The 17634-nt window shown below is 51.3% G+C and overlaps 1 protein-coding gene across 2 annotated transcripts in view; it reads right to left on the bottom strand.

Moving 5' to 3' along the window:
• MTMR4 (myotubularin related protein 4) overlaps positions 1–17634 on the bottom strand; it is a 56533-nt gene that overhangs the window by 16136 nt on the left and 22763 nt on the right. The window contains exons 1-6 of one of the 2 annotated variants that reach the window (XM_071447596.1): positions 11685–11936; positions 9292–9381; positions 6700–6816; positions 5978–6060; positions 5617–5783; positions 3709–3805 (exon numbers count right to left, since the gene is read on the bottom strand). In XM_071447596.1, coding sequence (XP_071303697.1) covers positions 3709–3805; positions 5617–5783; positions 5978–6060; positions 6700–6816; positions 9292–9381; positions 11685–11735 — 605 coding nt within the window. In that variant the 5' untranslated portion in view covers positions 11736–11936. Of the gene's footprint in view, positions 1–3708; positions 3806–5616; positions 5784–5977; positions 6061–6699; positions 6817–9291; positions 9382–11684; positions 11937–17634 lie in introns of those variants that run through there. The other variant, XM_071447597.1, reaches the window with a different exon arrangement.

Raw genomic sequence — 17634 nt, 5'->3', positions numbered from 1 at the left:
GGTTAAGACAAAGAGACATGTCTTTCTAGGCTAGAATTCCAGAGGAATACAGTAGAGGAAGTGAAAACCCAGGATAAGCAACTCTGTTGGCTTAACAATATCTTATAAACTGATACAAGGAAGGATATCTGTGGCACCTTAAGTTTCAGGGTACAAGCTTTATAGGAAGGCTGAGCTTGTGAACAAAGTGTGGGCAACTTCCAGGGGAAGGTGGGAGTGACAGTGTGATGCTCAGAGTGACCAGCATCCACCAGAATGTGCATGGATCAAATCCCAAGACTGAAGAGAAACAGGACAGCATTGAGGCAACACTACCAACCCCTGGAGTGACAGTAATGGCATCCACAGGGGCTGGAAGAGAAGCAGAAAGGCTGCAAGGGCAGAAATTCCCATGGGAGACTTGTTTTGCTTCCACACAGGTCTGAACCAAAGGTGACATTTTCAGACACACCCAGATGTTTCTTGGTGCTACCATCAAGTCTCTGACTCTTCCTTTGGACCTAAGCTGCTCCAAAGTAGAATAACTGAAAATTCCCTTTGTTACAGCATTCATCACTCAGTAGATTCAGTAATGTTTTTAGAGAGGATAAGGCTCCCACAACAGCAGCAACAACAACACAAAGGGTTAAGTTCAGGGCACCTGAGGTTTGAGTCAACATGGCTGTTGGGAGGGAGGTCACTCTTCCTGTGTGAGAGCTACCTGAAACATCAGTGAATGAGCAGACAGGGCAAATTTAGATTTTCAGAAGGGGTTGTTTGAAATTTTTTGTGTGCCTGTGTTTTTTAACAGGTATGTCCCCACAAAGCTGAAGAATGCTCCTCTTAAGAAACAGCTGCTCTTGAGAAGATAAAAAATAGTTCAGAACCTCAACGATCATTTTTCACCACAATGGGAGTCCTAAAGGGAACCACCTGCAGTGGGGTGGCCTGGAAAGCCCCGGGACTAGCTTGAGCCAGACAACAAAGGGTAACAGCCTTGAACTGTGAGGTTTGATGGCAGGAGAGGGCGGCTGGAACGACACAGGAATCAGCACCTGTGAATGAGGATCATGGAGAACCTTCTTACCACAGAGATAACAATGAAGAGGAGAGGAATCATGGAATACCCTGGTTTGGAAGGGATCCATGAGGATCGAGTCCAGCCCCTGGCCCCGCACAGGACACCCCAACAAGCCCATCCTGTCCCTGAGAGCCTTGTCCAAGCTCTTGTTTTACAGAAGGCAAACACATGTACCACTAACAGTCCTCACAGACTTACTGTCCACGTGTTCCTGTGGGAAATCTAAGCAGGGACAGTAATTATCCCTTTCCAATGGTATGGATACTATTAAAATTTATAGAGAAGTGTAAAAAAGAAAAAATTTGAATTAAGAGCAGTCTCAGAGACCAGTAGGCAACACCATCTGGCTAAAGCAGTAACAGAACTCCAGGCAAACTTTCTTCTCATAAACTCAAAAGTTAAATAAAATCACAACCGTAAAAAGAGGAAACCTAAAAATGAGCATCAACATTGGAGGCAAAGTGGTTTTGGTGTTTTCCTTTTTCTGAAGGAACCACATGTGTACCAAACGCACCAGTACTAAGGCTGATATAAAACAACTACCTCAGAGAGCCTGTGTGGACCAGATGGGCAATGCTGGAGTGATCCCATTTCCCTAGGTATAACATCCCTGAAGATGTGAGAGCCAGGGAGAGACCATGTAATAATTTTATTATCACTGTAGACTTTTATCAAGACTGAAGGAGTGGTTATTATAAGCTTGTATAGCTCTCACTTTACAATGGCTGTCGCCAGGAAGGAGATAATAGTTCCCAGATAAGGACATCTCAGAACAGACTTGAAAGACAAGGAACAAAGCCATTACCTTGGAGTATCCTGTCTTTAACAACACTGTTTTGCCAATGCAGGGAAATAAAAGATAAAAGGACTATAAACAGTTAAAAAGTAACCTGATCCCTGTGAATAGAGGCAGGTGGTTATGATCAAAAGCCAGGGCAGGATTTAAAGCCACACTCCCCCCGCAGCAAGAGAGAACTGGTTTGAGTCGCACAAGGCAATTGCACCACCCCTGAGATCCCGGGATGTCTGCAGGAAGCTGGGACCTGCGAGGATCTCCAGGGAGGAACTTGGCAGGTAGAGGGAAGCAAAGCCAGGGCCACACCCAGATTGCTGAGGTTTGTTTTAAGTCCTTTCTTCCCTGGTTTGGTTGGAAATCAAACACCTGTCTTCAGAGAAGGTGGTTAATGGCTGTGGATTATTGGCCATGAAGCAAAGCACAGATGGTCAATGGAAGCTGAACTTTCTGAAATAGTCAGAGGGAACCACACCCCAAGGCCCAGCAGGGAAGAAGACCCTACATACAGAGACTCTGTCTAGGGCAGGAACCCACAGGCTGTGCACTCTAAAACAGAGCAGTTCAGGAGAACAACTTTTATTTGACAACCTTGGAGAAACTGTGTAAATGCCAGCAAAGTCATGTGAACAGTCCCAAAGCAATGATGTAGTCAGTAGGGCAGAGGTAAAATGGAAATCACCCCCCAAATTTAGTGCTTATGGCCTGGATTCTTCAGGAAAAGAGAAGAAGCAGCAAGCTCCAAAACTGGGATTTCCACAGTCCAGTGTGTCTGAGATTTCTCATGGTCTCCACAGGAAACCAGTGACCTAGAACTGTCCAATCCATAGGTGATGGGGATGTCTGGACTGGCTGGGACAGAGAGGAGAGGCTGAGGGATACTAGTGGTTTCAAGAACAGGATTATAGGAAATGCACAAATGAGTATGTCCATCAAAGTTTGAAATCCCATTGGCTTAATGCCACCTGCTGCAAACAGTGCAGCTGCCCTTTTCCGAGAGTCCTGTGCTCCTGCCGGAATAGAAGGCGGGTTGGCAACACTGATTAGTAGCAAAAGGTCTTTTCTACTGTGAGAGTGGGAAAACCTTGCAGAGATTTCAACCCCAATGCCTACAGGGAAGACTTTCAACACTGGCTCAACTGAAACGTGACATCACAGTGATGGAGAACCCCCTGTGGGGACGTGCCCAGCACACCACCATGTTCCCAGGGAATGCTCTTTTCCCTTCCACATTGTGAAGCTCCCAAGCTGCACTTTGGGGCTGCCACCTCTTGTTCTGCCATGTGCCACTGCCAGAAGTTTTACTCCATGCCCTTTTTTGAATGCCTTGCCAGTAGCTGAACAGATCACCCTTCAGCTTCTCCTGCTCTGACTGAACAAGCCTCGCTCATTCCCAGACTCCTGAGCCTGCCAACAGCTCTCCACTGGCTAACCCCAGCTCCTCACAGAGCTGAACATCTGCCTGAGTGTATGAAAACTGTGGCTGTTATATCAAACTGAGCATTTTAGAGAGGAGAACTGACCAGAAAGACAAACCCACAATGGATGGACCTCCAGACTCCCAAGACTCCCAATGTTTTCCATGAGGAATATGAGCCACCACATGATAAACTACCTGAGTCAGCATTTACAGTTCCTGCTAGCTCTGATGTTTGGACTGTATTCTCTTTCCAAATCCACGATGTGAAAGGCAGAAAGAAAAGGGATCTGGCTCATTCTCTGATCAGCCTGGGGGCTGTCAAGGCTAGGAAGGAGGATTAGCTGGAGTTTGACTCACCCACTGCTCTGCATGGGGTTTACCAAGGGAAAAGTAAGGCAAGAGGAGAGTGGGGAGGGGCTGTGATGAAACACTCACTTGTAGTTGTTGTTGATGTCAGAGACACGCCAGGCGTTCTGCAGGTCGAAGCCCATCCTCACCAGCTCCATCTCAAACCGGAACCTCACGTGGTCCCCTGAGGAACAGAGCATGGGAAGTTACTGACAGCACAGAGGAACCTGATCCTGTTTGTGGAACTCCACAGCAACTGTCACATGCTGAAGAGAGTCACAAAACCACAGAAAGGTTTGGGTCAGCAAGGATCTGAAGCTCATCCTGTTCCACTCCCTGCCATGGCAGGGACACCTCCCACTGTCCCAGGCTTCTCCAAGCCCCGTCCAGCCTGGCCTTGGACACTTCCAGGGATCCAGGGGCAGCCACAGCTGCTCTGGACACCCTGTGCCAGGGCCTCTCCATTCCCTGATTCAAGAATTCCTTTTAACATCCCATCTAACCCTGCCCTCTGTCACTTTAACACTGTTCCCCCATGTCCTATCACTACCCACCCATACAGAAAATCTCTCCCTCTTTTTTATAATCCCCTTTAGGCCCTGGAAGTGGCTCTGAGCTCTCCCTGGAGCCTACTCCTCTCCAGGTGAACACCACCGTCTCTCTCAGCCTGGCTCTAGAGCAGAGGAGCTCCAGCCCTGGGAGCATCTTTTTGGCAAGGAGAAACTCATGGGCAACTGGATGGCAGAAATAATTGTGCTTCAGAAGCCAGGAAGACTTGACCCTCACAGGGGGTACTGCTGCTTGTTTTGTCAAGTCAGGTCTCATCTCAGGGCACATAAACAGCCTCTCCATCTCAAGGGGCTGTATGGGGCTTAATTTAACCTACTTCTGCCCATCTGGCAGAGACAGCTTCCAAAGTGGGTGTCAGGAACCCTATGGCAAGGTGCACTGAGCACCCACCTGAGGCAGTTCCTTCCTCCAGACTGCTCTCAGACGCTGACTCAAGGTTTCCTCTCTCATGTTTTAGCCTTGCCTGACTAATTCTGGATGCCTTTGTTGCTCCAGTGTCAAATCTTATTAATAAATAAATACTGCAAAGCTCTTTACCTCAACCATATCCTGCAGCAACAACTTGAATTGGTGAGTTTATTTACACTAAACACTTTCCCTAAAGGAAACACAGCAAATATCTCTGATTGCTGGGGTTTGGGGCATGGTAAGGAGACAGAGCTTACCTTTCCTCTATCAGCTTCTCTTGGAATAGCTGTACTACTGAAGCCCACCCCTCCATCTCACTTGTCTTTGGACATTTGATTCAGGCTACTGCTGCTCTCCTCTAGGATCAGCTCATTTTTCAGTCTAAAGCCAGGTTTCTCACTCATTTTAATTCCATTTTTAAAAACCTTCATCATTGATAAGACAAAGCAACTGCAACTTTGTGTTCCCAGGAAGGGAAACTCCCAGTCCACACGAGGGCACCAGCACAGCTCTGGTTTTCTCTTCATGGACTCAAAGCTTTGATTTGCTTTGATTTTCTCTTCATGGACTCATCCTGTGCGAGGATGAGCCAGAGTTCTCCACCGACCTGATCCTGGGAATGTCACAGCATTTTTGGGTGTTGGTGAAGAGATGCAGATGGGCTCATATTAATTAGGCTGCCTCAAAACTGATGCTGTTTGCCACTCCAGGACAGGACTGCCTGAGGTCTCTATCACAGTGATTAGAGAACTTAAGCATGGGATGTTTTCTCTCAAGGAGAAAGGGAAAAGCTGCTTCTGTGTTGCTGGTTCAGAAAGTTTTTTGTTGTGTTTGTTACTAATTCCTTTCACTGTGCTTCTTATCCAGCAGGATATGGCCATCAGCTGGATCTCTAGGCCAGGCACAGGATGACCCAGGGAGGCAAATTTGAAACTGGACAGGGTTTAGGAACAAGAGCTCAATTGCAGTGCAGTGCTGCTTGCCAGAGCAGCAGGAAGGGCCAGGCCAGGAGCTCACCAGGACGGCAGAGATGTGCATGTTGATCCTCCTCATCCACACACACCCCCAAGCACCAGGCATGGTAGGCAAATGCAAAGAGGTCCTCAGGCTTGGCAGGGCGGGCAATGGCTCGAGTCAGCCTCTTCAGCCACTCCTGGCACTGCTTGAAGGTGGAGAAATGGCACCTGCAAACCCAAAGGCAAATCACCCTTAGTGGGGACATTCACCCAGCCAGGACTGAGACAGGAAAAGGAACACGGCCCCAAGCCTTAAAACCCTGACCAAGGGCAGCTCAATTCCAAAGGCATCACAGGGGGAGCCACCAGAGCTGGTCCAGCCTGCAGCACCAGCAGCTGCACCACAGCAATAAACCAGATACCTGATCACTTTGGAGTCTTTGCAGATGATGTGAAGCTGGAACATATCCCGACACTCCACGCTTTCCATCATCCTCAAAGGCACCTGCAAGGGAGGGACAGATGTAGGGCATGACACCACAGGCCAGAGTAGCCCCAGCAGCCATGCCTGCAGGCTCCTCATGCTGCAGACAGTTCCACTCGTCACGAGCTGCTTCTGTGAACTACAATCCCACTCCCAGGGTTATGGAGCTCCATGAGTCAGCACAGAGCTCTTCCATGATAATTATTCTGATTTCTGTTTTCTCCCTTGGTGATCTCCCACTTGGGGCCAGTTCCTGACTCAACCACATCCAGTCAAGCACAGGTAACTGAGCCAAATAACAGCTGCACTAAGGGACAGCAAATCAAGGCAGTGAGAGAAAGCCTCAAACGCCCACTGCCTGACTCTGCTTTGGTGAGATGTCTCATTAAAATTGGCCTGCAAGAGACCTCAACAGCCTTAAAACTACCAAAGTTATTGCTTGAATTTAAAGAAAATAGCAAAGGAAAGACCTAATTACTATCCAAAGGAAAACCCCATCCTCACACTTAAATACAGTAACAAAATATCAACCGCACGCCCAGGCCTGGCATCCTCCAAGAGGTACCCTCCTGTGCCACAGCCCCCAGGAACGGGGTATTCCCACCCCTCCCTGCTCTGAAACCCTGGGAGAGGTGATGGTGCAGGCAGAGCCAGACTCACATTGATCACAGAGTCCTTGAATTTGATATGCAGGCGGTAGTTGGAGATGGCGATCACAGCGTCGTTGGCATGGCCCAGGTACTCCACCCCCTCGCCCTGCAACACAGTGAATGGCACCTGGAAGGGAGACAGCACCAGGTCAGGTCACACAGGTACCTTGTGCAATGGAATTCCCAGAGCCACTCTTCCCACTGCCTCCACAGTGCATCTCCCACGTGCTCCCCATGCCCTGAGAGCAGGACGGACCACGGGCACCGCTGCCCAGCCCCGCACACGGAGCCAGCAGCAGCTCCTGAAGGATCACCTGTGTGCCAGGCACACCTGGCAGCGAGGGGGGGCCGGGGGACAGAGGGACAACTGCTCTTCAGAGAGGGGAAACCAGCTCTGGCACAAGAGGCATGGAGAGGGACATGACCGCAGGACAGCTCAGAGAGAAGAGGGCAGTGCTCTGCACAGCTCCTGAAAGAGCCCAGCACCGTGGGGAAGCACTGGAAGGGGCTGCCCAGGGAGGTGGTGGTGTCACCATCCCTGGAGGTGTCCAAGGAACAACTGGATGCGGCACTCAGGGCTCTGGGCAGGGTGACAATGTGGGGATCAGCCACAGGTTGGACATGATGGTCTTGGGGGTCTTTTCCAGCCTCAGTGATTCTGGGATTCTGTCCCAGGGCAGTGTCACTTATGTGATCCAGCTGTGCCATTTAAACATGGGGTGCCCTCAGCTGCCCTGTGAGACTCAGTAGTACCATCCAGGTAAACAAATGAACAGAAGTTGTACCCAGTTTCTGCTAACAAGGCTCTCAGGGATTCTGTGTATAGTTATTTATATGATTGAGGAAGCTTGTCCTGATTAAACTGCAAGAAAGCTTCATTAAAGTTACCTCCATAATCAAGTATCTGTTTTTCCCCATCAGTCTGGACACGTCATAGTTGTTTTTAAAACGTGGGATCCTGGCAGACAGTCAAGTTTGACTTTTTTTATATTAAAAAAAAAAAGGCAGAACAGCCTAAAATTCACCAGGCCTCTTTGTTCCTTAGCTAATCAGGTTCCTCCTGCTCCCTGAATGCCACCTACACCAGGTCATGTTGGTAACCAATTATGCAAAAAATGTCATGACAATTTATCATTTCAGACAGAGCTGAAACCTGCCAGACAGGGCAGCTGATGACACAATTCATTACACTGTAATTAGTACAAGTCAGACCACCTTCTCTTTATTTTGAAGTTGTTTCTATGGCTTGGGTATAAAAACCTGAACTTCAAACTTCAAGTGACAAGTGTACTAACAACTTCTCCTTTCTTTGTACAAAAATAACCATCCTAGCCTGGCATCTGTCCGAACACTCTTGAAAAATATTAATTATTTGCCTAAGAGAATATGCTCTCTTTATTTCTGCAGTTGATTTCTGCAGGCTTGCCAGAGCTGTTTTTATCTGGCATGTGTCTCTCCTGCTTACGTGGCTCTTTCACACAGCAACAGAAGGGAGACAGAACAGGAAGGGGCTGGTAAGGCTGCAAGAAGCGATGGAGGGAAATCCTGGAATAAACCAGCAGGTGCCCCAATACAGCTTGTTATCAACTGCTGGCATCCCTCTAGAGCCACAGGATCCTGGAATGGTTTGGGCTGGGAGTGACATCCCAACCCAAGCTGATCCAGTTCCACACACTGCCATGGGCAGAGACACCTACTGGGCCAGGTGCCAAGTCCCATCCAAGCTGGTCTTGAACACTCTGCTTTACAATAAATTAACAATTTACTGAAGGCAAATTACTCTAGGGAGGGTAGAACTTTACTTCTCCAAACAGCAAACTAAGGCAGAGTGTGCTCTTCTCCAGAAGTCTCAGCTCAGAGTTGCCTCAGCAGCTTCACCCCCCAAAGCCACAGCCCTGCAGGCCTGACCCTGCACAACCCCCCAGCCTGCAGCTGTTCCTTCAAGCCAATAGCTCTCAGTCCTCCTTTTCCCCAGCACTGTTTGCCAAGGCAGTGACAGTCTCAGAACAAACTCAAAACACTGCAGCAGCAAGAACAAGGTGAGCCTGGCTCCAGCCCCAGGAGGAGGACGGTGAGCACCACCGTGTTAAAGGAAGCACCAATTCCCAGGAGGGAATGCTGCCCTTGCTGCACAGCAGCAACAGCATCCAGGGCTCTTCCCAGGGCTTTCTGCAGCAGGAGACTAGCACCATATGGAGGTTCCTTCTTCCAGCCACCATGCAGCAGGAAAATGCCAGGGGCAAGGTGCTCGAGGGGAGAGCAGGCAGTGAGGCAGTGCAGCTGCACAGAGCACGGCCCCCACACTACTCCTGTCCCAGAATCTCCCTGGATGCAGGCTGCAGGGCAAGGGCAGGCAGCAGCGCTTCCCCCGGGGAATGCCAGGGCTGGCTGTGCCACTGCAGCAGCTCCAGCTGCATCCTGCCAGGGCTGGGTAGCCAGGGCCAGGGCCTGGGAAGAGCTGGCCTGGCCCCCATGCACAGGGAGTTGCTGCCCCGAGTGTGCCCCCAGCCCGTGGCCTCCAGGATGTGCTGGGCCGGAGAGCTGCTCTGCAGAGCCCAGCCTGCCACATCCCAGAGCTGTTTGGGTGTTTTTACTTCCTTACCTGCAGTGACTCCTCCTCCTTTATGAGCTCCTTTGGAGGGAACAAGTCCTTGGCCTGGATGTACTCCAAACTGGGAGGGCCTTCCTCACCCTGCATTGCAAACAGAGCACACAGTCAGACAGCCTTGACCAGAACACACTGTGAAAGCCAAAAATTGAAGCTGCTGGATACTCTTGGCAGCCCAGGAGCTTGGGGATACCTGTGCATGGAAATGCCTTTTCTGCCTCCAGACCCCAGCAGTTCCTCTGGCTGTTCAGAGTGCCCACATCACAGTGAAATGCTGAAACCTCCAAGTCCCACCTCTTCCAGCTGAGTGGTGTTTGGAAAGCCAAGCAGACACACCTTGGCCACAGGGGACTGATGTGACAGTAACTTGTCACATCAGCTGTTCCCGTTACATGGCACCAGAGCAGACACACCATGACACAGAGGGTTTCCATCCACAGGCCAATGTCAGCCTACTCTTCCTCCTCTTAAGGACTGCTTTGTTTTAGAAGTTTTCGTTTTCACTCTCACACCAAAGTCTGGGAAGAGCTTGAATCTTCGGCAGGAGAAGATACAACTGTGAACAACCTACAACCCTATAACAACTGCACCCCAGTGCACATAATTCACAACAGGCACTACTGATTGGTGCCAGCACCAAGTCCAGGGCAGCTGGATATGTCCAGCCTGTTTGGATGGACACCCAAGAAAACCCACAGAGGCCTCAGGATGGTCACACAGAACCTGCACATGCCATCCTTGACAAAGTGGAGTGTATGTCTCAGTTTCGAACATGAGAATCTCCATGCATTCATACAATCAGAGTGTCTTGAGCTGGAAAGCATAAGGATCATCAATTCCCACTCCTGGCCCTGCACGGGACACCCCAAATCCCACCATGTGTCTCAGAGGATTGTCCCAATGCTCCTTGAGCGCTGGTATGAACAATTGGTACCAATTTTCACCAGCCCTCACCCAGGCCCTGTCACATCACTGAACTGCTGCCAAAGGAGTGGCACCCAGACATTCAGCTGCAGATGCTCACTGTTGGGAGTCCAGGATGCTGCTAATTCCACATGTATTTGGTGTGGGAAGGTCTTCTTCAGAAGGCTGCTTGCTCTCTAACTCTAGCTCTAGGCTCTAGCATTTACCAGGAAATGCTGTGTTCTGCAAGCACTGAGTAATATTTTAAAATGACATATCTTTCTGGATATGTCACCCAAGCCAGAATCCCAATTTCAACCTGAAAAAAGGAGATCCCAATCCTTCTGGCTCAGGAATATTTCAAATGATGCTGAATTCTCTTGTGTTTCTGACAGGGGCTGAAACCTCAGCGCCTGCAGGAAGAGCCTGGCCTGAGGTGCTCCCTGGACCTCAGACAGGGGCAGCCAGACCCCTCCCACCTCACATCCAAGAAACCTGCACACATGTAACATGCTCTTAGAGCCTTCATAAAACTCAGCATCAGCCCCAGCTGGAGGGAAAGGCACTGCCCCTGTCACCATGCTCTGAGAGACACAGGGCACAGCACCAGCTACAGCAGCAGCCAATGCTCACTGGAGACCACGGGGGGCTCGGGGCCCCTCCTGCCAGTGGCTCACTCCAAGGCTGAGGCGCCAGCTCAGGGGAGCACAAAGGGAAGGTGTGTGCCCGTGTGCCGGTGCAGCAGCCAGGAAGCAGAGATCCTCTCCCATCCTCACTTTGCAGTTTGCAGGGAAATCCCAGGGAGCAGCAGGAACTGGAACAGGGCGGCCCGAGCTCTCCACCCGCCTGGGTGTCCTTGAGTCCCTCCTCGCCTGCAGCACAGGGCAGGCGGAGGCTGAGCATCCCCTCCCGCCACAGCCCCATCCCCGGTACCGGCAGGGCGGGGGTCAGCATCCTGCTCTCTTCACAAGCCTCTTGAAGCCCTCGGAGCCCATCTGGCCAGGAGTGCCCTGGGGGGTGGAGGGTGGGTCTGCAGGAAGGGTCAGAGCAGGAAACCCCCTCTCGCTGAAGGTATAAAAGGTGCCGAGTGCAGGACCCCTCAGCTCAGCTCAGCACAGCACCGAAGGGGTCCTGCACAGCCGCAGCCAGGGAGGGGGCGCGGGGCTCCCGGGGCTCGGATGCTCTCGCACGGTAATTTCTCAGCTTCAGGCAGGGCGCAGAGCCTGCGGGGCCCAGCAGAGTGGCCAAGGCCTGCCGGGGCTCAGCCCGCGGCGCCGGGCACTGCTGTGCCCTTGGGCCCGGACAGGGCAGCAGGGACGGCCCACGGTGTCCTCCGGCGGCATGTGGGAGCCAGGAGAAGGGGATCCCCCTTCTCCCCGGGCAGATGCAGAGAATGCCTTCACCGGCATGTGAGTTGGAGAGCGCAGCTGGCTTATGGCCCCGCTTCCATGAAGGAGAGAAGGGGAATAAAAAGCAGCACTTACAAAGCAGTTGAGCATGGAGCAGGAGACGCGGCCTGGCAGACTCATGTTCATTTTCCGAGACTGCAGCAGGGCCGGGCAGGCACAAGCAGCATCTCCTCCCTCCGGCTGCGAGCTGCGGCCCCGGCACTGCGGCAGCGTCCCCGCTCCGCCGGGAAGGGCAGGAGCATCCCGGCCGCCGGCGGCCCGAGCAGGTGCCGGTGCCGCCGCCGACAATGGAGGGAGGGCGGGCGGAGGACGGGCAGACTCCACCTCCCTCCCAGGGCCGCCGAGCGCGGCTCTGCCATCTGAGCGTCTCCGTGACGGGCGAGACAGAAAATGGAGCGGGCGGCGGGATCGCGGGCGCTGCCCGTTCCTCGGCCGGGAGCGGCATTCCCGGCCCATGGCGCTGCTCCCGCCGGCACCTGCCTCGTGCCGCACTGATGGCGGCACTGGGAGCGCCGGGAACAATAGCGGGAGGGCTGCTTCGTGCCCCGGCACTGCGCCCTCTGCCCCAAGCCCTCCACCCTGGCACCCCGGCACGGAGCCTTCTGACACGAGCCCACTGACCCCACACCAACGCCTCCACACCAGCACTGAGGCCTCTGCTCCAAGACCCCGGCCGCAGCTCTGTGCCCTCTGCTCCGAGCCCTCTACTCTGGCATGAAGCCCTCTGCCCTGAGCCCTTCAACCCTGTGCCGACCCCTCCACCTCAGCATCAAGCCCTTGGCGCAAGGCCTCGGCACCAGCACCGACCCCTCTGCCCCCAGCCCTGCACTCCAATGCCAAGCCCTCAGCCCTGGCCCTGCTCGCAGAAGCTCAGCCAGGATGTGCCACTGCACCCCTGAGCCTGCTCTCCTCCAGCAGTCCTCTGTGCATGGACCAGGAGATGAGGATAAAGGGGCTGCCTGCTGCATCTCACCGTTCAACACTCCCAAGACTATAAGTCCTCCATTCCAGGAGCTTCATGTGCACAGGGACTAGTCAGATGTCCCTGGCTCCCACCAGCACCTGTGTGCTGGAGCCTGTGCTCTGGAGTGGACAAGGCTCCTCTTGCTGACCACTTGGACACTTAGCTCCCATGTGAAGTTTCTCCAGCTCCCGTTGGAAATGCTCACAGACACAGGGTAAGGCCATGGGCATAGGAAATGCTGTGGTTGAGCACCCACCTCCCCACACCAGCCCCCTACAAGCTCACTTTTACTACCTGCTGTTCATCAAGCCCAGGAGCAAACAGCTCCCGGGTCACAGTCTATCTCAGGAACCACAGAAGCAGCTTCTTGGGCAAACCCATATTCATTTCTACCATCAGCTGCTGCTCTGCCCCCACCACTGAGCCAGAGGGAGAATCTCTGTTAAAATGCAAAATTAAAACCTGACCCTTCATCAGTCCTCAAAGGCCCCACTATCTGGCTCAAATCACAACTTTTTGCTCCCAAAACACAAATGCAAACAGAGCACAGCCTGTAGCCACTGAGCTCCTCTTAGATGTGTTTGCCCCAAAGACACCACAGACAGCTCTCCCCAGCAATACCAATGGGATCTCAAAGAGCTTTTCTCAACTCAGATAAAAGACTTCAGCATTTCTCTGCAAAATTGTTCAAGATTACATTATTCAGAGCTGCCTTGGCTAAAGGGACAGCTTTGTGACACCCAGACATGCTGCCCACTGTTACTTGCAGAGCAAAATTCAGTTCCATGACAAAACAATCCCACAGACTCACATGGTTACACTAGGTTCACTACTTAGGATTAAAGACTTAGAAGAACACATAGCCACACCTGCAGATAAGCCATGAAATCCCATTTCACCCTCGTGTTGCCCCACTCCACCATTTACACGGAGCACAGAGGGTGGATGTTAGGCATTGCTCATCCTTGGGGCACCTGAACCAGCCAGCACCCACAAACCAGAACACAAGAACAGAGGGTTATGGACACAAACAGAGGATTACACATAAGGACAGAGGGTTATGGATGAGGTTACAGATTTGTCTTGGCCAAAAGTGAGTGGCAGGCGAGGTGCCCTGCTCCCTGCAGGTGACCTTTGCCTGGGTCACTGGAGGGAATTCTGAGAGAAGACAGAGCAGCTAAAGCTGAAGGAACCTTTTATACTAGAGAGAAAGTGTGGCTAAAAACACTGTAAAGCCAATATTTATTGGGGTTTTGACATGTATCGGGGAAAAGCAACATAGCACATTTGGGGAACAGCTGAAGTCCGGGAGTCTCTTGGGCAGAGTGTGAGCACACATTGCTGTTAAGTGCACACAGCACAAGACCAGTCTCTAACACACAAAACCACTGACAAGGTAGGTAAGAGGTTTGCTCCAACCAACAGTAAGATTTTTAGGGCCAAGGCTCAGTTCAGGGCTTGGCACAGGAATTGTTTGCATTGTAACCCCCCTAAGCTGCAGCTGTGCAGGGTTAAAGGGCTGCTTGTCAGATCAGTACTCTGAATTTCCAACTGAAGCTGACCTGAACGTCCACAAATAGAACTTCTGCTTTCACTGAAATATTTCTGCACTTTTAGTATCAGAAAAAGACTCACACACGACTTAGAAACTTCTGCCCAAGCACTGAGCCTGCTGCAGAGCAGAAACCTTGCTCTGAAGTTCAGTGGCTTCACAGACTTTCAAGAGGAACTTGATTTAGACTCTCCTTTCACTTCCTTCAAGAGTTCCCAAAATACCTGCCCTCCTTTCCCTCCAGTGACCCAGGCAAAGGCAGGAGTGGTGCTGGGCAGCCCAGCACAGGACTGCACAGTGCTCCAGACTCCTTAGCTGGCTTAGCCAGAGGGAATTCCTAAATGCCACCTCGGATGCCTCCCCAGCTGGGCTCTCTTCTCCACTGTCACAGAGGAAGAGAAAGTTATTTCACAGAACTGGGCTCCTCTGAGTGTTCTCAGTGTGTGTGTTCATGTAGGCACAGAGAGAAATCTCCTTCATCATCTCCCAACCACCTTTACAAGTGTTTCTCAGTTCTGAGGAAGAGAAGCTGAATATTATGTGGGCAGCATGTTCTTAAGGGCAGCTGGAAGTGATTCGCCCCTTTTCCCTCCCACTAGCAATGCCCACTGTTCCTATGCTGCTCCTCCCACCCCTCCAGACATCCCTGGATCCACACTGCAGGTAAACAGCTTGCAGCCTTCTCCTGAAGGTCCCAAAAGGGATTTAGAGGCTTGGAGATGATACAGTGCTTGGCAAAGATAGGACTGGCACTCAAGGGGCCATCCTGCAGCCTCCAAAGGAGATGATATTCCTCATGGAGACACACCTACATGCACCAGGAGCCCTGCAGCACAGGGTTCACAGGGAACATCTGGTCCCACTTGCCCAAGGAATCTGCATTGGAGCATGGGATGGGCATCAGGATGCTGAAATCTCTCTTGTGGTCTGGAGCCAGTCAGCATCCTGAAATGAATCATTTTGCCAGTGGCTGGTCCAACTTTCTGCAAGTTTGGGAAAGTGGGGGCAAGGGAGCAGTTAATTCCCACCGGGCCACGTCCCTTCTAACCCAAACCATTCCATGATTCTAAGAGAAAAACTGCTCTCATTCACTGCAGGGAGTTGCCAGCACACCTGACTCAGCCTTCCACAGACATGTACACCCTTCCCAGCCCTGGCATAGCTTTATCCTCTATTTCTTTTTGGAACCACAAATAAAATTGCTCTCTCCTTAGAAGGCACCACACCCATCTCTTCTATAGATTAAGGGTGGGCTTCTCCTCACCCCAGCACAGGCCATCATCCTACAGATGGAGGGGAGGGGAGGGGAGGCAAGGGCTGGCAGAAATGTGCATGCACAGCCCTGTCCCTAATAGCACATCCACTGCACAGACTGCCCTGATCTGCCTCCAGCTGGAGAAAACCGACAGAAAAATTGGCAGGAGCAGGTGACTGCCCTGGAAAGGGAATTCCAGGACATGAGAAGTCAGTGGGAGCCAGGGAAGCTCTGTCTGACAGCCAGGGGCACCAGCAGCAGAGGGGCCATCAGGATACTCTACTTTAGATCCTTCCAGGTGTGAATATTTATTTTCAGTGACGATCAAACTAGGAACTGGTTATCTAGATCTTTTTTTTTTCCAGGTGAGATGGGGAAGGAAGAAACTTGCATCATTTATCTTATTCTAAAAGTTAAAATTCATTCTCTTTCTGCCTGGCAGATGCCTACATTGGGTGAGATGAGCTGCCCTCAGACATGTATTTCTCTCTCTCCATAAGCTGATGCTGAGACTGATGAGCTGTGGCCAAAGGCACTTCTTGTTCTGCCTCCCCTGCTTCTGTTGCACAAAGGGCATCTTTGTTTCAGGTCCCCTTACATAAATAGTTAATTTCCTCAAAGGCTAGGGAGGTTTGTGGGTGAACTGAAAGGCTGCGGAGCCTGAGGTGGAAACCCTTAAGCCTGTGCAAAGAGAAGTTACTGTTTTATACCCCATAAATCAAGACTGGGATGGTGGGTGTCATCTTTTAATCTGGATAGGATGATAGAATAATTCATAGATCTGTAATACTGCATTTGGTATTTGTTCAGAAAGGTGCCCAGAGGTGAGCATGGAACTGAACATGCAGCAAGAAACCTTTGAGGAGAGGGACAAAAGGGCACAAGTCATGGGCTGTCAACTCCATGCACCAGCACAAGTGGATGAGGGGTGGCTGCCAATGCCCACCTCGGGTAAGTCATGGGCCCCTCCACAGGTAAGAACCAGATGCACACAGTACCAGTATCCCAGCAGTCAGGAGAGGGAGCTGAGCACTGAGTGCCAGCAGAGCACCTGCACCAACCCACCTGCCAGATTCGTTTTAAGTAATGTATTAAGGTACTAAGTGCTTGTTGGGGCTCCATTAGCCAGAGATCAGGATTAAACCAACACTACTGCTGTCTTCAAGGTCATCCCCATCAGCAGCTAGTTTTGGGGAAAAGTGGGAAGAGTTATGCAATCCAAGCTGTTAACACTAGACCACGAATGTGGAGCAGCAGAAAGGGAAGCAGATCATGAGGCACATCTGGGGTGCTGCTGAGTAAGGGCAAAGCTTTTGGGCCTGCCCTTGCTAACCACAGGACCCTGGTGCGGTGGCCTCAGCCTCCCGTGAGCACAGGGAATTAAGGAAGCACTCAGTGTGGCTGCAGGGAACAGGGATCCAGCCAGCCCCGAGGCACCCCCTAACCCACAGCCCACCTCCAGCCCTCCCTGTGACTAACTCAGGAGCCACAGCCCTCTGGAGAGGTCACAGAAGGACTCCAAGGAGGCTGTCAGGAGTTTCCATCAGCTCTCTGCCTTCAGCTGCTGACAAAAGCTCAGGTAAGGGGGTGGAGGTAAGTGCTTATTTCTACAGCTTGCAATTACAAGTTGCTTTCTCTCCCTTGCCATGGGAGACAAAAAGCCCATAGTCTCTTCCCAAAACAGTGGGTGAAATGGGAAGGGCTTTTGGTGGTTGGTTTATTTTTTCCAAAATGAAAAAATAATTTTTAAAAAATCACAAGAACATTTTAATGAAATATTTAAAAAAACAAAACCAACCTTCTCAGAAGATCCTTTAAAATGGTAAAGGCATCTTAGGGTACTGATAAGGAAACCCTCTCATGCAGAAGAAATCAAACAATGATTACACCCAAGGGTGGGCAGAGCCAGGTCAGGGTAAGGTGTGTCCAGACACAAGAAAGGAGTTCAGGGAAAAGCAAAGCTTCCATGTTTTAGTAAATCCAAATTTCCAGTCTCTGCACTCAAAAAACCAAACAAAAAACCCCAACAAAAAACCAACAAGAAAAACAACAAAAATCCAACCGAGCAAACCAAACCCTGTCCCCAAAAAACTTCAAACCCCCCCCCCCAAAAAAACAAACCACAGATCCAGGCAGGGGTGATGAGAACAAAAGATGGCTTTGCTACAAAGAATTTAAAAGGCTCTTCAGATGTCTATGGGGAATGTGTGGAGATCTACAAAAGGGGAGGAGATGCTCACAGGCAGCACCACAC

Source organism: Agelaius tricolor, unplaced genomic scaffold (genome assembly GCF_023055355.1).
Source record: "Agelaius tricolor isolate 1412-34295 unplaced genomic scaffold, bAgeTri1.0.p SCAF_25, whole genome shotgun sequence".
Lineage (NCBI taxonomy): Eukaryota > Metazoa > Chordata > Aves > Passeriformes > Icteridae > Agelaius > Agelaius tricolor.
This window is presented reverse-complemented; position numbering and strand designations above follow the sequence as displayed.